The sequence below is a fragment of the Protopterus annectens genome, chromosome 8.part0 (genome assembly GCF_019279795.1).
Source record: "Protopterus annectens isolate FY-2018-M chromosome 8.part0, PAN1.0, whole genome shotgun sequence".
Classification (NCBI taxonomy): Eukaryota; Metazoa; Chordata; order Ceratodontiformes; family Protopteridae; genus Protopterus; species Protopterus annectens.
The window spans coordinates 1,928,542,030-1,928,561,107 of record NC_056741.1 but is presented as its reverse complement, the minus strand read 5'-3'; the positions used below and the strand labels follow the sequence as shown (position 1 = coordinate 1,928,561,107).

The window sequence follows — 19,078 nt, the reverse complement described above, 5'->3', positions numbered from 1 at the left end:
CGTGTTATACCCATCTATATGGCTGTTAACATCCACATTGTCAGGATTAGTCCACATGTCTTGCACTAAGGGATTATGTGTATAACTCTGGACTGTCCTGAGTGTGTCAGACTATCACATATATTGGCCATTATCTCTGCTGTAGTCCACAGGAGCATTATTTGCTAGCAGTGGCACTGTACTATGATGTCCTTAGGATGTCTGTCAGTAGCCAATGGTGCACATGTTAAAAGTGGATGTGACCCCCCCACACACACACACCATGTCTGTGAAAACATTCCCTATTACAGTAGCAATAGTCTACAAATATACCTGCCATACATACCTGATATCCCCTTGCACTACAAAGTTGGGACTATAGGGGCTAAAATTTTCAAACTACTGTATTAGTATAACTGTTCCACAGTTGCATTACTCAGTTTATATGGATGTCTGTGTCTAAACAGCTATATCACATGGCATATACAACTGTAGTAGCACACAAATAAAGCTTTCTCTTTTATGCACACCTGTGTGTGGTGTTATATCCTCTGATTACTCTGTGGGTATATGTTGCAGGCAATGATTGTCATTCGTAAGGGTGGCTCATACAGTTTCCAGTTGGTACGGTGGTAACTGTAGGAATAGTGGCTGTTCCATATTGTGTGCACCTACTCCATATGTATCTTACTATACATATCTCTGCATGTGTATGTGTCATTTCATATATATATATATCTGTATCTGCATATATGTGTCTGTGTATATGTACCCTTGGGATGCCCATGTCATGTCAGGTCCTGGTTATGGGATCTGAAACACTTGGTAGTGTATTTCAGGGTGGACGTGGTTGGCTGTGGTGAGAGGTTTCTTATTCGCACAAGACGTATGTTGTTTGGGGCCTCTCAACTCCATTAACGGTGCATGTGGACATATATGTTTTTGTTATTTTCCCATTGTTATCTACAGATGTATGTCCATATATACCTATATATATATATATATATATAGATATATATATATGGGTTCATGTCATTTGATCGACAGTTCATTTGATCGACAGTTCATTTGGTCGACAGTTCATTTGATCGACAAGCATTTGCCCTCTTCCCCAATGTTGTGCGACCCTGGAGTTGATATATATAGTTGGGGGTGTGTGGGGGGCACAGCCCCCCACATTGGGGGTGTGGGAGCGAAGCCCCCACCTAAAATGCTTGTCGATCAAATGAACTGTTGACCAAATGAACTGTCGATCAAATGAACTGTCGATCAAATGACATGATATATATCTGCTTACATAAATATAACTATGTCTGTATATACCTACATAGATATATATACCTGCTTACATATATATAACGTGCTGTATATATTTAGACATATAGATGTAGACATATACATCTATAGATGTAGGTATTTGTATGTATATATGTATATATATATATATATATATATATATATATATATATATATATATATATATATATGTATATATATTTATATATATTTATATATTTATATATATATATATATATATATATATACACCTCTCTCTCTCTCTATATATATATATATATATATAGCTACATATATAGATATGTTTTATCTATTTAGATATTAATATATATACACACACACATACATCTACATGTTGAACTACATTTCCTGTACTTTTGAATGACTGGGCTGGATGATATGTTTGTGAAAAGATCAGGGCTATGTATATCTGACATGTCTTAGTGGTAAATTACTTTGGCTATGGCTTGCAGGGTCCTGAGTTTGAGCCTTGCAGAGGCTGTTTATTTTGTTGCTGGGCAGAACAAGGGTCGTTGGATACACAGTAATTAAGGCACTTTTGAGCAGTTGTAAGCAGGTTTGCACGTGTTTGCGCGAAGGTAAGCACTGCTAACTTCTGGTCACAGTTTCTTATACTTAGTTAACTTCTAAATTGCTTAAACAGTGTAGGCATTGCTTACCCCCATGCAAACAGGCTGAAACCCGCTTACTGCTGCTTAAAAGTGCTTACTCCCACTTACCCCCGCGCTAATTTCTTTAAAAGAAAAGAAAAAAAGGTTGATAGGAAAGTGGTGAAAAAGGGGCACAAAGAGGGAAAGACAGTAGGGGAAATAGCTAGGGATGTGAGGAAGGTCCATAGCTGCCCATTTCCTCTACAGCAACAGCTGTGCATGTACACTGAATTTGGAGGTAGGTTTGAATACTCATTCCCCTGGGAGGGGGTGAGGAAAACATTAATAAGATGTTGAGCCAGTTAGACCAGATGACATGTGTCCAGTGGACATGCGTGCGAAATGGACAGCTATGTATGGGGTGAGATTTTTGTTTGGAAACAGATTGCCCTTTTTTTTTACGTGAGAGTGGGATGTTAGGGAGGGGTAGTAGGTATATTTGGGGTGGTAGGTTGGGTAGGTTAACAGACAAGACAAACCTTGCATACAGGGGCAGTATATGACACATGTGGGGGTAAACACCTTGATGGGGAGGGGTGTTGGGAAATCGGAAGCCTATGAGCCCCCTAGTGGAAACAGTGGGACTGAGGTCCCCACCCATGGGCAGTCACCACTGCACCTTCACATCCCTGATGGTGGCTGTGCTGGAGGCTGAGTCGCAGTGCCAGACTGACGCTCTAGATGCGACACATGGCCCTCAAGCTGGCATAGAAGATCACCAAGCTGCTGGTAGAGCTGTCTACGCACCATCACCCTGACATGGCGATGGGTGACAGGTTCCTGTCCACGCCCACTCCCAGAAGGGGGCGAGCCACATCCCCTGAGGTGGTTCCACCTGAAGGTGGTGCAGGACCAACAGACAGGGAGGTCCCGGTTTGGGCCCCAGACATGCTGGTGCCCGGTGCCATGGCCAGCTGAGGTGGGACAGGTGGGTCCGCTGGGACCGGCCTTCCCAAGCGTGCTATAGTATTTAGATTTCATCATCATATGTGGGTTAGTAACAGTCTACACATTCCAGGGTTAGGTATAACAGCATGCATAGATATTCCCATTAACCCAGACACCAGATATGGAACAGTTGCATAGCAAACAGAACACATGCATATATGGGACCACAGTGGTAATAAGAACAGCATGCAAGTACATTGATGGCACCATGCCACCAATGTTGGAATAATTCATTATAGCACATGCATGGGAACAATTAATATATTTATCAAACAATTGGACATTATCAGAACATAGGTGTCATTACATACCAGTTGGGGTGGGCATGTTGATTATTGTTGGAGATATGGTGGGGGGGGGGGAGATGTCAATTAACAACTAGTATATTCCTGTAGTCCACATTACTTTCCTAGACAGTCCTATCTGTACCTTATAAGTCTTACTACACTACCCTATAGACTTAATTTGGACAGTGATATGGCTGTCATCATCATTATACATGAACTGGTTTTACCTGCGGTATACACCTCTTATCTGGTATACCTGTGGAGGGAATGTTTGTTAACGCTAACTAACTGTTTCTACACATACTCCCAGATTCTGGGTTGATGTTGTGCACATAGCTATCCAACTCTTTCTGCACAGACTCTGGCCATGTGTTTACCACATGCAGGTGTGCCGGGACATATCTTGAATATTGCCCTCTTCAACCTTTAGTGACCTGATGCACACATATACATGCTTTTCTACACAGTTATATTATGTAGCACAGTGTGGGTGACAGTGATACGTTATTATTCAGAGAAACTGCAACACTCACAATTCCCTACAGTACCAGAGTGAACAGTACCAGTACAAGTTATTATGGTCTTTATTTCTCAGCACAGTGTTCATATCCAACGTACCTGTGGGAGCAATGTTTGTTAGCACTACCTGACTGTTGACACACAAACTTCCAGATTACAGATTAGTATTATGCACATACATCTCACTCTGTTACTGTACACACTCTGGTCCCACCTTGACAACATGGGGGTGTAGATAGGACATACTTGGCTTATTACTCTCCCAAGAGTTTCAGGGGCTGCTACAGTGACAGCTTTGTTCTCATAAATGTTTGACAATCACGTGTATTCCCTGTTTGCTGGCTAAACATCTGGGATCATCCCACACACTTACCAGAGGGACAGGCAACAGATATGGGCCCATATACTGGACATTCTAGCCTCATCTGTACAGTTGTGGGGTATGAGTCTGTATGCAGCCTATGTCCACTCCCAGGAATCAGACTATGGCTGTGTCTGCTACAACTTAAACACTGTCCATCACAGTTGTGTCTGCTATATAGATATTGCTGTATATCTCCTATCTGCTTTCTATCTTATTAATCCCCTGTGCTTTTGCATTCTGACCTTGTATTACAACACTCTTGTACAGATTTCTTAGACAGTTATATGTTGTAGGACAGTGTGGGCGACAGTGATGTGTAATACCTCATTATTCAGGGCAACTGCATCAGTCGCAATGCCATACAATACCAATGTAAACAGTACCAGTACTGGGTATCATTCTTGTATTTCTGTGCAGAGTGTTGGTATCTGACAGACCTGTGGGAGAAATGTCTATTAGCACTGCCTGAATGTTCCCACACACAGTACCAGATTCCACATTACTATTATGCACATACAGCTCACTCTTTTACTGTACACACTCTGACCACAGCTTGACAAGTTGGGGTGTAAATGGGACATATGTGGCTTCTTAGTCTCATAAGGTATTGGGGATTTGCTATTGTGCCAACTTTGTTCTCATAGATGTGTGTCAATCAGTTGTATTTCCTGTTTGCTGCCTATATGTCTGGTATCATCCCACTGATTTCCCAGGGGGACAGCTTGATAGGCAACAGATATGGGCCACTTTACTGGACATTCTGGACATATCTGTAAAGTTGTGGGGTATGATTCTGTATGTAGAGTACTACCACTGGCAGGATTCGAACCATGGCTGTGTGCTAAAAAAACAACAGATGTTAAGTTGTCAATCTCACCTTCATTCTTGCTGGATGGGTTTGGAGCCGAACCTCGGCTCCAACTCGGCCTATACTAAAGCTCGAGAGCTAATTTTACCGGCTTGAGGCAACCCTATATCCCATGATGCTAGGCGGTAACTACCCAGATCTCATTTGCCGCTTTCGCTAGCGAGGTGCTCTTTTTACTGGCTGACAGGTTAGTGAATACTTTTCAGAAAAATCTTAGTTTTCTACTTAGTTTTCCCCTAGTATAGTATATATATTTTCTAAATAGGCTAGTTTTTCGGTTATTTTAAATTTTTAGTTCCTATTTTTATCCCTTATCCCAGTCATACTCCCCACCCTAGTTTAGGCCTTAGGCCCTTCCGTTTTATTCTTAGTTCCCTCACAGGGATTTTTAGCTGTGTGAGTGTACCTTTAGTATCCCTGTATCCCTATCTGTTTGAGTGTGTGTGTGTGTGTGTGTGTGTGTGTGTGTGTGTGTGTGTGTGTGTGTGTGTGTGTGTGTGCTTTTTTCTATCTTTACAATTGTTGTTTTCCTTTCGACAATAATATGTCAAAGGAGACAAAGGTCTCAGGCTTCAAGAAGTGTGACTCGTGCTGTCAGAAGATGTCTCTGACAGACGGTCACACTTCTTGTGTTTATTGCCTGGGACCCCTGCACCTGCAGGACTCTTGCTCGGTGTGTCATGCATTCAGCCCAAGAGTCCTGCAGGAGCGCAGGAATAAGTTGATCCTGAGGGGCTTATTAAAGCCCGAAGGTTCCCCGGCTAAGTCCGTGCCGGGGAAGCCTTCAAAGCCACCTAAACCGTTGGCTCTGAGCTCTAAGCCTTTGGATGGTGGCTCACCTTCTGCGACACTATCGGCTCTGGCTGGAGCCGATACCTCTGTATCGCAGCTGCCTGCATCGGCTCTGGCCAGAGCCGATGCCTCCAAGACTCTATCTTCAAAGTCGGCTCGGCTCCGGCTGGAGCCGACGTGTCTACAGCTCTTTCTGCTCCATCAACCTTGATGCCCTCCACACACAAGAGGTCCAGATCTCCATCTCTGGAATCTATCCATTCAGCTCTGAGGTCACCTTTACTCTCGGAGCGGAGCCATCGGAGCCATTCCTCTCAGTCTTCCAGGCTTTCCGACCATGACCTTGAGAGGGTGGTAAGCAGACTATTAAAGTCTCAGGCACTGGCCCAAATGTTTCACAGCCCGTCTCATCAGACAGCAGCTATGTCCATACAACATACTATTCCTCCTTCGACTCTGCCTCAGTGTTCGGAGCCGTGACTGTTGTGACGTCGGAGCCGATACCTCCCCCTTTGGCTCCGTCGTCTGCTCCGATCTCGTCCATGATGCCATCCTTGGAGGGATCCGGGCACCTGGATTCTCTCGCCGGCTCTGAGGGGGCCAGTGGCATCGGACCCTTGTCCGACCCCGTTTTCCCTCTCGGAGCATCAGTGTTGGTGATTTCGGCCCCGACATCGGTTTCGGAGCCACCCCTGTCAGTGCCGGCTGGGGTTCCTAGCTCTTCGGAGCGGGAGCTCTCTAGCCTGCCTGATAGGGGCACCTTCGAGGTCATGAGGAGCGTACTGGCCCCAGTGCCAGCTCTACGGTCAGCTCCATCAGCTCCTCCCACTGTAGTGCCTGCTGAGGTCTGTTCCCACTCTCTCGCCCCCGGCCACAGAGATCCAACACCTCAGGTTTCCGCATTGGGAATATCCTCCTCTTCCGAGATTTCTCCTGATCCATCAGGTGAACCCCCGCGTAAGAGGACATGTAAGAGGAAGCATGTGGACTCCCCTGAGTTCATTACATCTGACACCGACTTGGATGAGTCACAAGGATCCCCAAGGTTCCCCTCTGAGGATGTCTCCTTCTCTGACATCCTTGAAATCCTTAAACAGAGGGGGAACTGGTCTTCCCTTATTCCTTCCGAGGACGAGTCGGTTTACCTGGAGGCTTTTGGTTCTCGACCCTCCACCTCCTGGGTGTCTCTGCCCTTCGACACCCTTATGGAAGTGGTGGCGCGGAAGGCATGGGTGGCCCCTGATTCGATGGAACCCACCCCACGGAGGCCTTCCAAATTTATAACAGCCCCTTCTGATAAGCAATTTTTATCTAAAGGTGTCCCAGTTGATGCCATAGTGGTGGTGGCAGCCACCAAGAAGGAACTGGCTGATCCTTCAGTGCCTATCCATCCGCCTAATAAGGAATCTAGGACAATGGATAGGTACGGCAAGCGGATGTTCTCGTCAGTGACCTTTGCCATGCGGTCGCTGAATTACTTATGCCACTTCACCCGTCTTCAAAGAGACATTTTTAAAGAACTGAGTGAGGTCCTATAGGATCCATCAGCTGCTGGGTCTCAGGACAAAATTAACTCACAGCTAGGAACCCTGAATTCCATTGTCAACTCCTCCATGTGGCTTATTTCGTATGCAGCCGATGGGGCGAGTAGGGCCGCAGGCACAGGTGTGGCTTTGAGGCGTCACGCCTGGATGCAGATTTGCAACTTCGCAGACCCCTTCAAGGCGTCTTTTACTAACTCCCCCTTTGATGGTTTAGTGTTGTTTGGACCTCAGGTGAAAGATACTTTGACCAGATGCGAACAAGATGGCAAGACTCTTTCTGCCGTAGGAGTCTGTTTTTCAACCCCATCTAGACCATATCCTAAGGGTCAAAAGGGTGGAAAAATGTGGTTCCGCAAACCACAAGGAGTCAAGCCTGACGCAAGAGGTCAGTTCACCCCTAGAGGCAGATGGGGGGAACAACAACAACAGATGCCGTCCAAGAGGCAGAGGGGGTCCGCAGAATCAGGGTTGCAGAGAAACCCTCTCTGACAAACCCTTCCAACATCCCTGAGGTGCTGCCCGACTGTCCACCTTCGGAGGCAGTCGGGGGAAGATTATCGCTGTACCCACAAGCCTGGCTCTGCCTCACTCAAGACAAATGGGTGCAGTCGATCATATCCGAGGGTTACAAAATCCTCTTTATCCAAACCCCAGCGATTCAAATGGGGTCTCTTCCAGACGTTCCACCCAGTCTAAGGTAACAAGCAGCACTAGAAATATCAAAACTGCTAAAAAAGAGAGCCATCCAGCCAGTCCCAGCAGACCAACTAGGATCCGGAGTCTACTCAAAGCTCTTTTTGGTACCAAAAAAAACAGGGGAACTGGAGGCCAATATTGAATCTCAGCAAACTAAACAAGTTTGTAAAAAGAACGAGATTCCAGATGGTCACGCTTCAGTCCATTTTGCCCCTTCTGGGCAAGGACAATTGGATGTGCTCAGTGGACCTTCAGGATGCATACTATCACATCAAAATGCACAGGTGCTTCAGAAGGTTTCTCCGCCAGTCACTACCAGTTCAGAGCCCTGCCCTTTGGTCTCACTACAGCCCCCTGAGTGTTCACCAAATGTATGGCAGTGGTTACAGCTCACCTGAGATGTCAAGGATTCCAGGTGTTTCCACATCTAGACGACTGGCTCCTCACTGCCACCACCAGGCGTCAACTTCTTCTAGCCAGAGATTACACCATTCACATTTGCAAAGAGCTAGGTATCTCTCTAAATTTAGAAAAGTCTGCTTTGTCACCTTGTCAGTCTATTACCTTCATAGGCGCCACCTTGGACACCGTTCAGCTCTCAGCAAAGTTAACAGAGCAGAGGGTCTTGGATATTCAAAATCATGTTCACGTCCTCCTTCAGAGCAACAAAATTCAGGCCAGGTATTTTCTGAAAGTATTAGGTCTCATGGCGGCAGCCATCACGCTTCTTCCCCTTGCCCGCTTTTACATGCGGCTTCTTCAATGGATGCTTTTCTCCCAGTGGTCCTTCCAACAGCTCCCTATGACACACAAGATCTTAATAACTCTATCTTGCAGAAAACATCTATCTTGGTGGATGGTCTCCCCTCAAGTCCATCTAGGCAGAACATTTACTCCCACCCCCGGTCGCCACAGTCACAACGGATGCCTCCCTGATTGGGTGGGGGGGCATTTTCAGGGCAGGACAGTCCATGGCACATTGCAACCCTTCGAATGCCACTTGCACATAAATGTCCTGGAGATGAGAGCAGTGCTTTTGACGTTGCAAGCCCTCCAAGACTCTCTTCCCCTGGGGACTATTGCAATTCAGACGGACAACATGTCCGTAGTACGGTATATCAACAAGCAGGGCGGAACCAAGTCCTATCCCCTGTGTCGAGAAGTACTCAGACTCTGGCAATGGGTGATCTCTTCTCAGCGGTTTCTGATAGCAACGCACATCCCCGGGAAGTCCAACATCATAGCGGACAGGCTGAGCAGAGCTATTCTCATGCCCCACGAGTGGTCTCTCAAGCAATCGGTGACAGACAAAATTTTTCAGAAGTGGGGGTTTCCTTGCTGCGATCTTTTTGCAACACCACAAAACAGCAAATGCCTCGACTTCTTCACTCTCTTCCCCCTTCCAGGCCATCCCCCCAGAGATGCTCTAGTCCACGATTGGCCTCGGGGACTTCTATACGCTTTTCCCCCCTTTCCATTAGTCACACAGATAATTCAGAAAGCTACCGCCTTGAGAGCCAAGATGATCCTCATTGCCCCTTATTGGCCTCGAAAGATATGGTTCCCTTTCCTGCATCGCTATCTTTTGGAGCAGCCTTGGCATCTGGATCCAGTGCCAGATCTTTTGGCCCATCAATCAGGGCAGCTGCACCAATCCCTCCAATCTCTCAACCTCACAGCTTGGTTGCTCCACTTCCGTCCTAGCCAGGCTTCCAATGATTTCAAATTCTGTCCGGGATATTATTGTAGCTTCCCTTAAGTCTTCCACCAGAAGGATCTATGCTAGTAAATGGCAATGTTTTTCCTTTTGGGCAAAGGCTAGGAACATAGATCCCTTCACTGCTCCAATACACTCGGTCTTGGATTTCCTAGCTGAAATCTTTCATTCAGGATCTTCTTCCTCCACAGTAAAAGTTCAGCTAGCAGCCATTTCAAATTTTCACATAGGCTTGTCGGACTCCAGTATCATGTCCCATAAGCTTTGCAAGGCATTCCTCAGAGGTATCTTTTTACTCAGACCCCCGATCAAAGACCCCCCTCCACCACAGTGGGATTTAAACTTAGTTTTAGCATCCTTGATTCTCCCTCCCTTTGAACTTGCGGCCTCCTGTTCATTGAAGTTACTTTCCTGGAAGACGCTCTTCCTAGTCAGCATTACATCTGCTAGGAGAGTATCTGAACTTCATGCCCTCTACATTCGTCCTCCTTATTTAGTGTTCCATAAAGACAGAGTTTCTCTGAGAACTAACCCATCTTTTTTACCCAAGGTGGCTTCTCAGACAAATTTAAATCAATCTATTGATCTTCCAGTTTACTTCCCTAATTATTCAAACAAGGCGGAGCAAAAACTACATTGTCTGGATGTTCATCGTCAACTCCGCTACTATCTGGACAGAACTAAACAAATCAGAAAATCTGATCAACTATTCTTATCTTATGCAGAAAGTAGAAAGGGCCTTCCAGTATCCAAGGTCACCCTGTCTAGGCCAAGAGCCCATTCAACCAGAGAGTTAGCTACATCAGCAGCCTTTCAAGCTAGAGTGCCAATAGACACTATCTGTGCGGCAGCCACTTGGGCCTCTCCTCATACCTTTGTTACACATTATAAATTGGACATGGCCTCCAGAAACAGGGCAAATTTTGGTTCCACCGTTCTCAAGAGTCTGTTCCAATGAGCCACTCAGGATGAAGGTACTAGGGACGTGGTCCCATCCAGCAAGAATGAAGGTGAGATTGACAACTTAACATTCAGAAGTTATGTACCTACCATAACGTTCCATGTTAGTTGTCTTCTCTCGCCTTCTTTCTTGCGTCCCGCCCACCATCCCCCTGGCCTGGACAGACCGTAAGGTTTTTCCCCTTCTTCCAAGGGACCTTATCTTGCACTATTCCAAGCCCAGACAGTTGGTCCCAGGGTAGATACAGCTTCAGGTAGTGATATTTGGGGAGTTCTCCTTTTTCCTCCTCCACCTCAGAGGGGAGACTGAATTGGCTATTATTTCTCAGCTACCAAACGAGATCTGGGTAGTTACCGCCTAGCATCATGGGAAATAGGGTTGCCTCGAGCCGGTAAAATTAGCTCTCGAGCTTTAGTATAGGCCGAGTCGGAGCCGAGGTTCGGCTCTGAACCCATCCAGCAAGAAAGAAGGCGAGAGAAGACAACTAACATGGAACGTTATGGTAGGTACATAACTTGTAATTCACATCTCAGTTGCATGTGCTATTCATGTTTGGTTGCCTGCATTTTCCCTGTTTAGTCTCTGTGTCTCTCAGTTATACTAAATGGCCTCTGAGGATTACAGCTGTCATATACAGGCATTCCTACACATTCAATTTATGGTGCATAGTGTGGGTAACAGTGCTTAATACAACAGTACTATTACATGATTGCAAATCTACATTACCATATGATACCAGAGTATACACATGCAGTCCAGCAGTTAGACCTTTATTGTCAGGCTATTACATTTTTATTGACATACAAATGATATGAGACTTTTCCTGCCATATTCTCTAGTGTATGCAGTACTTGCCTTGAACACTGCAGATTTTATACAGGCAATTAAGTTACTACTACTTTTAGTTTAATTTCCTATGACAGTAAATGCATGAGTATTACTGACCTGCCTCGTGTCGCAACCTCACCATATGACTGATTTGGGCCTCCTGGTTCATGGCCCACTCCATTGCAGCGGGGGGACATAAGAGGATTATTTAGCCATACCTATCCATGATATACCTGAGCAGGTAATTATTTCACACATAGTGGGGTGTTACACACAACTGGAACATCTCCTGACACTCTAGCCTCTTGGATGCACTCCTCCAAGAGGCCCCCCTTATGCCGCTTCAGGTTGGCATAATGATGCCCGACCTGTTCACCAGTTCGGGGTATGCCAGTGGCACTGGTGAGGTCATGGGCGAGATGATCCCAGGCCTCCGCCTTATATTGGGAGCCCTGGTACTGGCCCTGCAGCAGTCTCTGATCATGGTCTTTGACAAGGATTCTTGCTATGACCTTGGACACCTGGATGCACCAGCGCTGCGCCCGAAAGTGCACACCTTCTCCCCTTACTGCCATTGTGCCTGCAAGGGGAAGCTACAACCAGTTATGAGATGTATTCACGTCTCTTGAGTTTATGTAGGGCTGATTTCCTGCACTTTTCCGTGATTGGTCGGTTTTGAAAAGGCTAGGCTATGGGCAAACCTGCTTACCTAGGATTGGCATTGTTTAAAGGGGTACAATACTGGGCACATTGAGTTAGCTGGCCTACACATTGCTTACACCTCCTAAGGTGGCCTGTGCAATGCTTAGCGTTGCTTACATTAGACTTTGCATTATAATTCCTTTTTGGCATTGAGTTATTATTCATTACATATTATACGTATGCCTGGTATCCATGATTCATGTGTATGCACACTGTATGGGGTCCTTGTGTTTTATTGGGGACTTCAGCACTGTATTACAATTACACCTGACTTCTGGCCTTACTGCTGTACTCCGGTTCACATATTTATGTTATGTAGTGGGTTAAGGCACATATGTCTGTATACTGATTCCTTTCACAGGTTCAGTTTGGTTTTACTATGGTGAAGACTTGTTTGCTGAGACCTCATGCTTCTGTACTTCTGTGATGGCTTGGTGGTTAACTACTGCGACTATGTTGTATAGGGTCCTGGGTTCGAGACCTGCATGGCTGTTTATTTTGTTAATGGGCAGAACAAGGGTCTTTGGATACAGAGTGATTAAGGTACTTTTGAGCATTTGTAAGTGGGTTTGCGCGGGTTTGCGTGATGGTTAGCACTGCTAACCTGCCATTACATCTGCTTACATAGAGTTAGCTTCTGAATTACTTAACCAGTGTAGGTATTGCTTACTGCCATGCAAACTGGCTTAAGCTCGCTTACTAGTGCTTAAATATGTTTACTACTGCTTATTGATACTTAGACCTGCTTACTAGTGCTTTATTCATTATGACACTGACACCTTACATGTGCATTTACTGCAGTACTCCAGTTCATAAAGATATGTTATTTAGTGGGTTATGCAACATAAATATTATTCATAACGTGCTTTGCCATGGAAAATGGAATCTGCTGCTATGGGACTCGAACTTGGAATCCCTGCTCGTAAAGCAAATCCTCTGCCTACTACACTATTGCTATACTGCTTCATTTGTATATATCTTCCTTGTTATCCTTTTCAGCCATTTAAGCTGCATCAACCATAGCTAAGCGATGGGCACACCCTCACACCGATGGTTAGCTTTAATCGGAATTTTAAAATAAAGAAAATAAAGGGTCTGTTCATTTTATTGGTGATTACTTGCTGTTGTACACGAGGGGCAATGTTGGTGGGGATATGCGGACACCTGCGAGTGGTCTCACTCATTTCTTACCCCTTTCTGCTGTTCTTCATTTCGAGGACGTGTATATTCTAAGGGCTCTGCTCTCAGACATGGCCCCTGCACTCTTATTAGGAGATCAGACAACGCGCCTCATTACTATGCATGGCACGCTGCCATCCTGCTCCTAAACGGCTGCCTCCATGCAGAACTAAGTTAGTCCTGCACAGAGGAATAGTAAATCTGGGAACTGTCCCTGTATCCTTAGGAAATTTATATCTATAACCCTTTCATACTCCCTACAAAATTCAGAATCTCTGCAACTGCATCAGCCATCCTATACTCTTCCTGTCTGTGAGATATGCTTATCCAAAATTGCTTCAGCAAGCTGGAACTCATTGCCTTAATATATTAGACTGACAATCTAAAGCACTTCAAAAAGCCTTTTCATACCCGTTTAGTTAACAAAAATAAATGCAACTGCTTCAGAGATGCAGGTTAACGTAAGCTTTTGTCTGTCTACATCAATTGCTATTAAGTGTAAATATTTGAACTTCTCTGGTATAGTATCCCCCGAACCCTTTTTTCTTTTCTTTTTTGTCATTCTTAGGTTATTATATACTACTACTACAAATCCTCATATCCACTTAGATTACAGGAATTAGTTATTTTTATATCTCATTATTTGGTTTATATATACATCATCTTGGTTCATTTAAGCTACACATATATTTATACATTTTTTCAGTGCTTCGATATATTTGAAATGTTTATAACATACAGTACTTTATATTCATGCTGTTTTTGAATATATGTTCTTCATATTGATCACGTGCTGCAGTAGCCTTAACTATATGGGTTGCATCCTGTTAAAGATATAATGGCCAGCCAGCCAGCTTCCAAAGCTTCAAGGCTGCTTCCATACAGCCAAACTGTCAAGCAGCTCAAGCTGAGCTGACTAAAATACAAGTGTAGATGTGACATTCTTCGGAGCTTTACTGCCGCCGAATAGTATGCTCCTTATAGGATTGTGAGGGTCAATGGTCAGCTTGTGGTATTCTTTGCTGGGCAGATAAGTTCCTTTTGGGAAAAAAAACTTTTACTTTCTTAACTTTTGTTAATGTTTTATTACTTTCCTCTTCAGGAAAATTATTTTAAAGCTAAGATTGTGTTATTTAATAAACTGTCTTGAGACTGCAAAGTTTTTTTAAATGAAGCACATAAATATCAAGCAGATTGCTTGCTCTTATCAAGACACTCAACTCTCTGAACCATCTTTTGTCCCCAGACATAGGACAGTCATGTGGTATATGAACAATCAAGAGAGATCCCGGTCATACCCCCTTGCAGACCAACCGTGTTAGCTTGGGATATAGCTTCATAGCACAATCTCACTCTACAGGCATCCTGCATTTCAAGAGAGCAAAACTGTATGGTAGGCAAGCGGAAAAGTACCAGGACAGACCCTCATGAATGGAAAATATATCAGAGTCTTCTAAGATTTGATCCATCTGTGGGAATTCTTCAAGTAGACTTCTTTGCCTCTTCTCTGAACAATCAACTAACAAAATTATTTTCCAGGACTCCATGCAAGAAGTCCCCAAAAGATAGATACTTTTTCTTTTCTTTTGACAGGAATGTCATTGTATGCCTTTCTACCCTTTCCACTAATATGCAGGATACTTCTGAAGATTCAGAAGGAATCGCACAAGATCTTAAGTTGATTGCCTGGGTGATAGGGTCATCATTCCTTTTAGAAACCTGCTTTCGGAGTAGGCTCAGCAGGTACTAAAGGATGCAAGAAAGCCTGCTACTAGAAAATCATATATTAGCAAATAGAAAAGGTTTTCTAGTTGGTGCCAACAACATAATCAGCACCTGTTTAGGGCTAGTTGTTCTCTGTTTTTACAATATTTTTGTGAGTTACTATCCTATGGCCTTTCTTATTCTTCTATCAGGGTTCATTTCAGCATGTCTACTCATGGATCCTCCACTTTCAATGTAGTCTCATATCAAAATGTACTTGAAAGGAATTTTGCATAACAGGCCACATAGAAAAACAGTGCCCCCCCCCCCCCCCTTGGGATTTTAATGTTGTGTTAGAAAAGCTAACACTTGCTCCATTTTAACCAGATAGGCTGGCTGACATGAGGTTCTTAACATGGAAAACATTTTTACTGAGGGATCTGTCCTTTGCAAGATGGGTACCTGAGTTGCAAGCTCTTATGGTGAGTCAATTCTATCTCATTTTCCACAGGGAGAGGGTTTATTTGAGAACTAATCCTTCTTTTATGCCTAACATGGTATCCGAGTTTACTTTAAGCCAAACTATTCATCTCCCATTTTCTTTCCTACACCTAAAAAAAATGAGACAGAAAGGATACTGCATACCTTGGACGTCCTCAGAAAACTCAGGTACTATCTTGACAGTACCAAATCTGTTAGATCTTTGGACCAATTGTTCATTTCTTGTGAATGTAAGAAGAGGGGACAACCTGTGTCAAAACATACTATTTCTAATTAGTTATCTATAGCTATTACCTTTTGTTATGCACACCATAATAAATCTATTAGGGTCAAGGTCCATTCTACCAGGGCCTTGGCTTCATCTATGGCTTTTTGGAAAGGACTGGATTCTAGAAGTATCTTAGAAGCTGATATGTGGTCCTTTATAAATACTTTTGCAAAACACTATAAGTTTGTTTCCTTCTCTAGGTCTAAATTAAGCTTTGCTAGGACTTCTGTGCCCTTCTCATTCCACTTTCAAAATGTAGTAAACTAGGGTAATCTAGCTATATAGCTATGGCTACTGCAGCAGTGATCAATATGATGAACATAGTACAGTTATGTAAGTAACCTTAGCATAACAGTAGATGAATGATCACTGCTGCAGTAGCCAATCCCTCCCTCCATCCCCTTTGTTTTTGGTTTGTTTTTTATGCCAGGGTGTGGTTATTTATATTTTGCTCTTCCTATTGTTGTTCTTTCATGGATCTGCCTCCCTCTCTCTGTTGGCAGGAAAGCTCTAAAGGGGTTGATGCCCAGACTTGTCTTTTAGTAAGCTCTGCTCAAGCTGCTTGACAGTTTGAACATGTAGAAGGTGCCTTGGAGCTTTGAAAGCTGGCCAGCTATTATATCCTTGGTAGGATATTACCCATATTGCTAACACTACTGCAGCAGTGATCATTCGAGCATGTACTGTTGTGGTAAGTTTACTTACACAACTACACATTTTTCCTTCTTCCAGCCACAAAAAAAAATTAAAAAATTACTGAACAGATTTTGCCACCACAGCAGCCTGCTGAAGTGTCTCAGCCACATGTGGGTGACTCTGCTGTGGCCAAAGCTGGTTAGTCAGAACACTCATCTTTTTCCTTTGGACTAGCTGGTGTAGTGAATATAGACACCATGGACTTGGAGTTATACAAGTCCTGTATGTATTTTTTTTTGTTCCAAAGTAAAGTCAATGTTATATGCAGTTGTTGTATGTTGTAGGTAATAATAGTTGCAATGGCAGGAGTTGGGAATTTCAACTGCCCTTTATTAAAGCTGAACATGCATGACTGTTACAGACTGAATGCATGGTAAGAGTTCACTGAATATTTCATTGTTTGCAAATCTACTGGCATAACATAGGATGACAGTGGAAGTGATAAATGCTTGTCATTTGTTTACTGGTTATTTCTGGTGCTGATGTATAGGTTAGCACGGTTAGCACTACAAAGGCTGAGGAAGACATTACTCAGTTGATTTGTGCTTCACATTATTGATATGATAAAATTATTAGTTATGCTGTACTCAGGCTGTCAGTGATTTAAGATTTATTTCCTTATGGTACTGCAGTCAAGGTTTAATTCAGACATGCTTTCATGTCCTTAGTTGTAGGGGTGATGAGAGGGTTTAATTTTTTTAGTCAAGTTTCATTAGGGTTACTCATGTATGTTGTTTCAGGTAAAAGCATGATACAGCAGCAGGGATCATGTCAGGGAAAAGACAATTTAAGCCCTGTGAAAAAACATGTTCTCTTAGGGTCCCTAAGGACATGTGAAAAGAATCTGTTTGGAAAAGGGGGACCAAAACAAGTTAAGTAAGCAAATGTATGGGATCAGGTGGCTATGGACATATATGCTGTTGTGGGAAGGGACTGCAGATTGACACATTGCAAAAAATGCTAACAATGTGGTAGGCCATGCCAAAGAAAAGGCAAGACAGAATGCAATTGCCCATAGCAGTACTGGTGAGAGAACTCTCACACTTATCACTTTAACACCAGATGAGGAATACCTGCATTCCATATGGAAAGAGGACTACAACACTGAAACACTAAATATAATGGCACAGGCATAATCAGAGGTGGTAAGGATACTGGCAACTACCCACCTCAGCTGCATCCACAGACATGTTAATAGAATATTAATGCTTACACCATGACATTTTCACATCATCAGAATGACTGCAGAGGGTAACTGCTTCTTGTAACGCATGACATTTAGTATTAACTGGTGAACCTTCCAGTTCTGCCAGTTGCAAAACTGAAGTGAATGTGCATGGTAATTGTCCATCACAACTCATTACAAAACATTTATTTATTTATTTGTTTTATTTAATTTGTTTACTAGGGTAGTACACTGATAGCAATAGATAATTTGCAGGCGCAACTTGGGTACTTGAGTCATTTGCTCTATTTTCTTAGTACTGCTGTAATAAAATTAATCCTTCACAGGGTCAGCTGTAGGAAGTAGGAGTTCTGCTTTACCAGAAATGCTGGAAGATGTCAACAGAAGAATGTCTATTGATATTGATAATGTTATTATATTCATGAGACAGCCTAAAGACAGTGTCACACAGTTGCCAAGTTTAATGACAGGATCACACACCTCACAGCAGTTACATAACTGTAGGAAGTAGCACGGCATCACACAGTCAAGCAGATGGGGACATTGTATTGCAAGTTGTAGAGGGAGAAAACCCATCCACTTCAACACCAGTGTCTCCTCAACCACAGGAACACCTTTTGGAGGGCAACACTATCTCAGAGGGATCACTGTCCATGTAATACCTGTGCAAAGGAGATGCCAGGCACAGGCAAATGTCACAGCTACCTCCAGAAACACAAAAAACATTTTCTGCCTAGCAGCAAATGTGCCATATCATTGTTCAGCAGACTCAGTTCACTGCCAGAGAGAGTTAAGAAATGATGATTAGAGTACTGCAGGGCATACATGATGATTTTCAGCACTGCATGGAAATGGTAGAGAGCAGGAGTAATGTCAATGTCACACTCATGTGCAGTATTTTAACACACACACACACACACACACACACACACACACACACACACACACACACACACACACACACACACACACACACCAGCCATTTTCACCTCCATTTGTACAGAAGTCAGGACCTACCAGAGTAAAGTAACAGTCGGTTATGGTTGGGAAAGAGGATGGGTTACTGTCTGGAGTTATGTGGACATATTACATTATACTACAAGTGCTTCCTGAGAATGTTCTGGAAGTAGTGGGGGGAAGTAACTCAAAAAAATTCATGTAGTCATTGTCAACGTTCATCTACATGTAGCTGAACCTCTCATTCTAGATTTTGGTCATGCTGCACTGTTAGAGCTGTGTCTGTAGGATTACCTGTATCCAGTAGGTCACATCATCGCAGCAAGTTAGTATCCTGCTCACATACCAGCACTTCCTAATGATCACGGGCACTATCACATGCCCTGTTTTAGGGGATATTGTTTTCGACACATTT

The 19,078-nt window shown here is 43.7% G+C and overlaps 1 protein-coding gene across 1 annotated transcript in view; it reads left to right on the top strand.

Moving 5' to 3' along the window:
- Positions 1–18,217, top strand: part of LOC122808587 — a 142,631-nt gene extending 124,414 nt beyond the window's left edge. The window contains exon 4 of the mRNA XM_044079544.1: positions 18,033–18,217. Within this exon, the coding sequence (XP_043935479.1) occupies positions 18,033–18,217 (185 nt within the window). The remainder of the gene's footprint in view (positions 1–18,032) is intronic.
- The last annotated feature ends 861 nt before the right edge of the window (positions 18,218–19,078 follow it).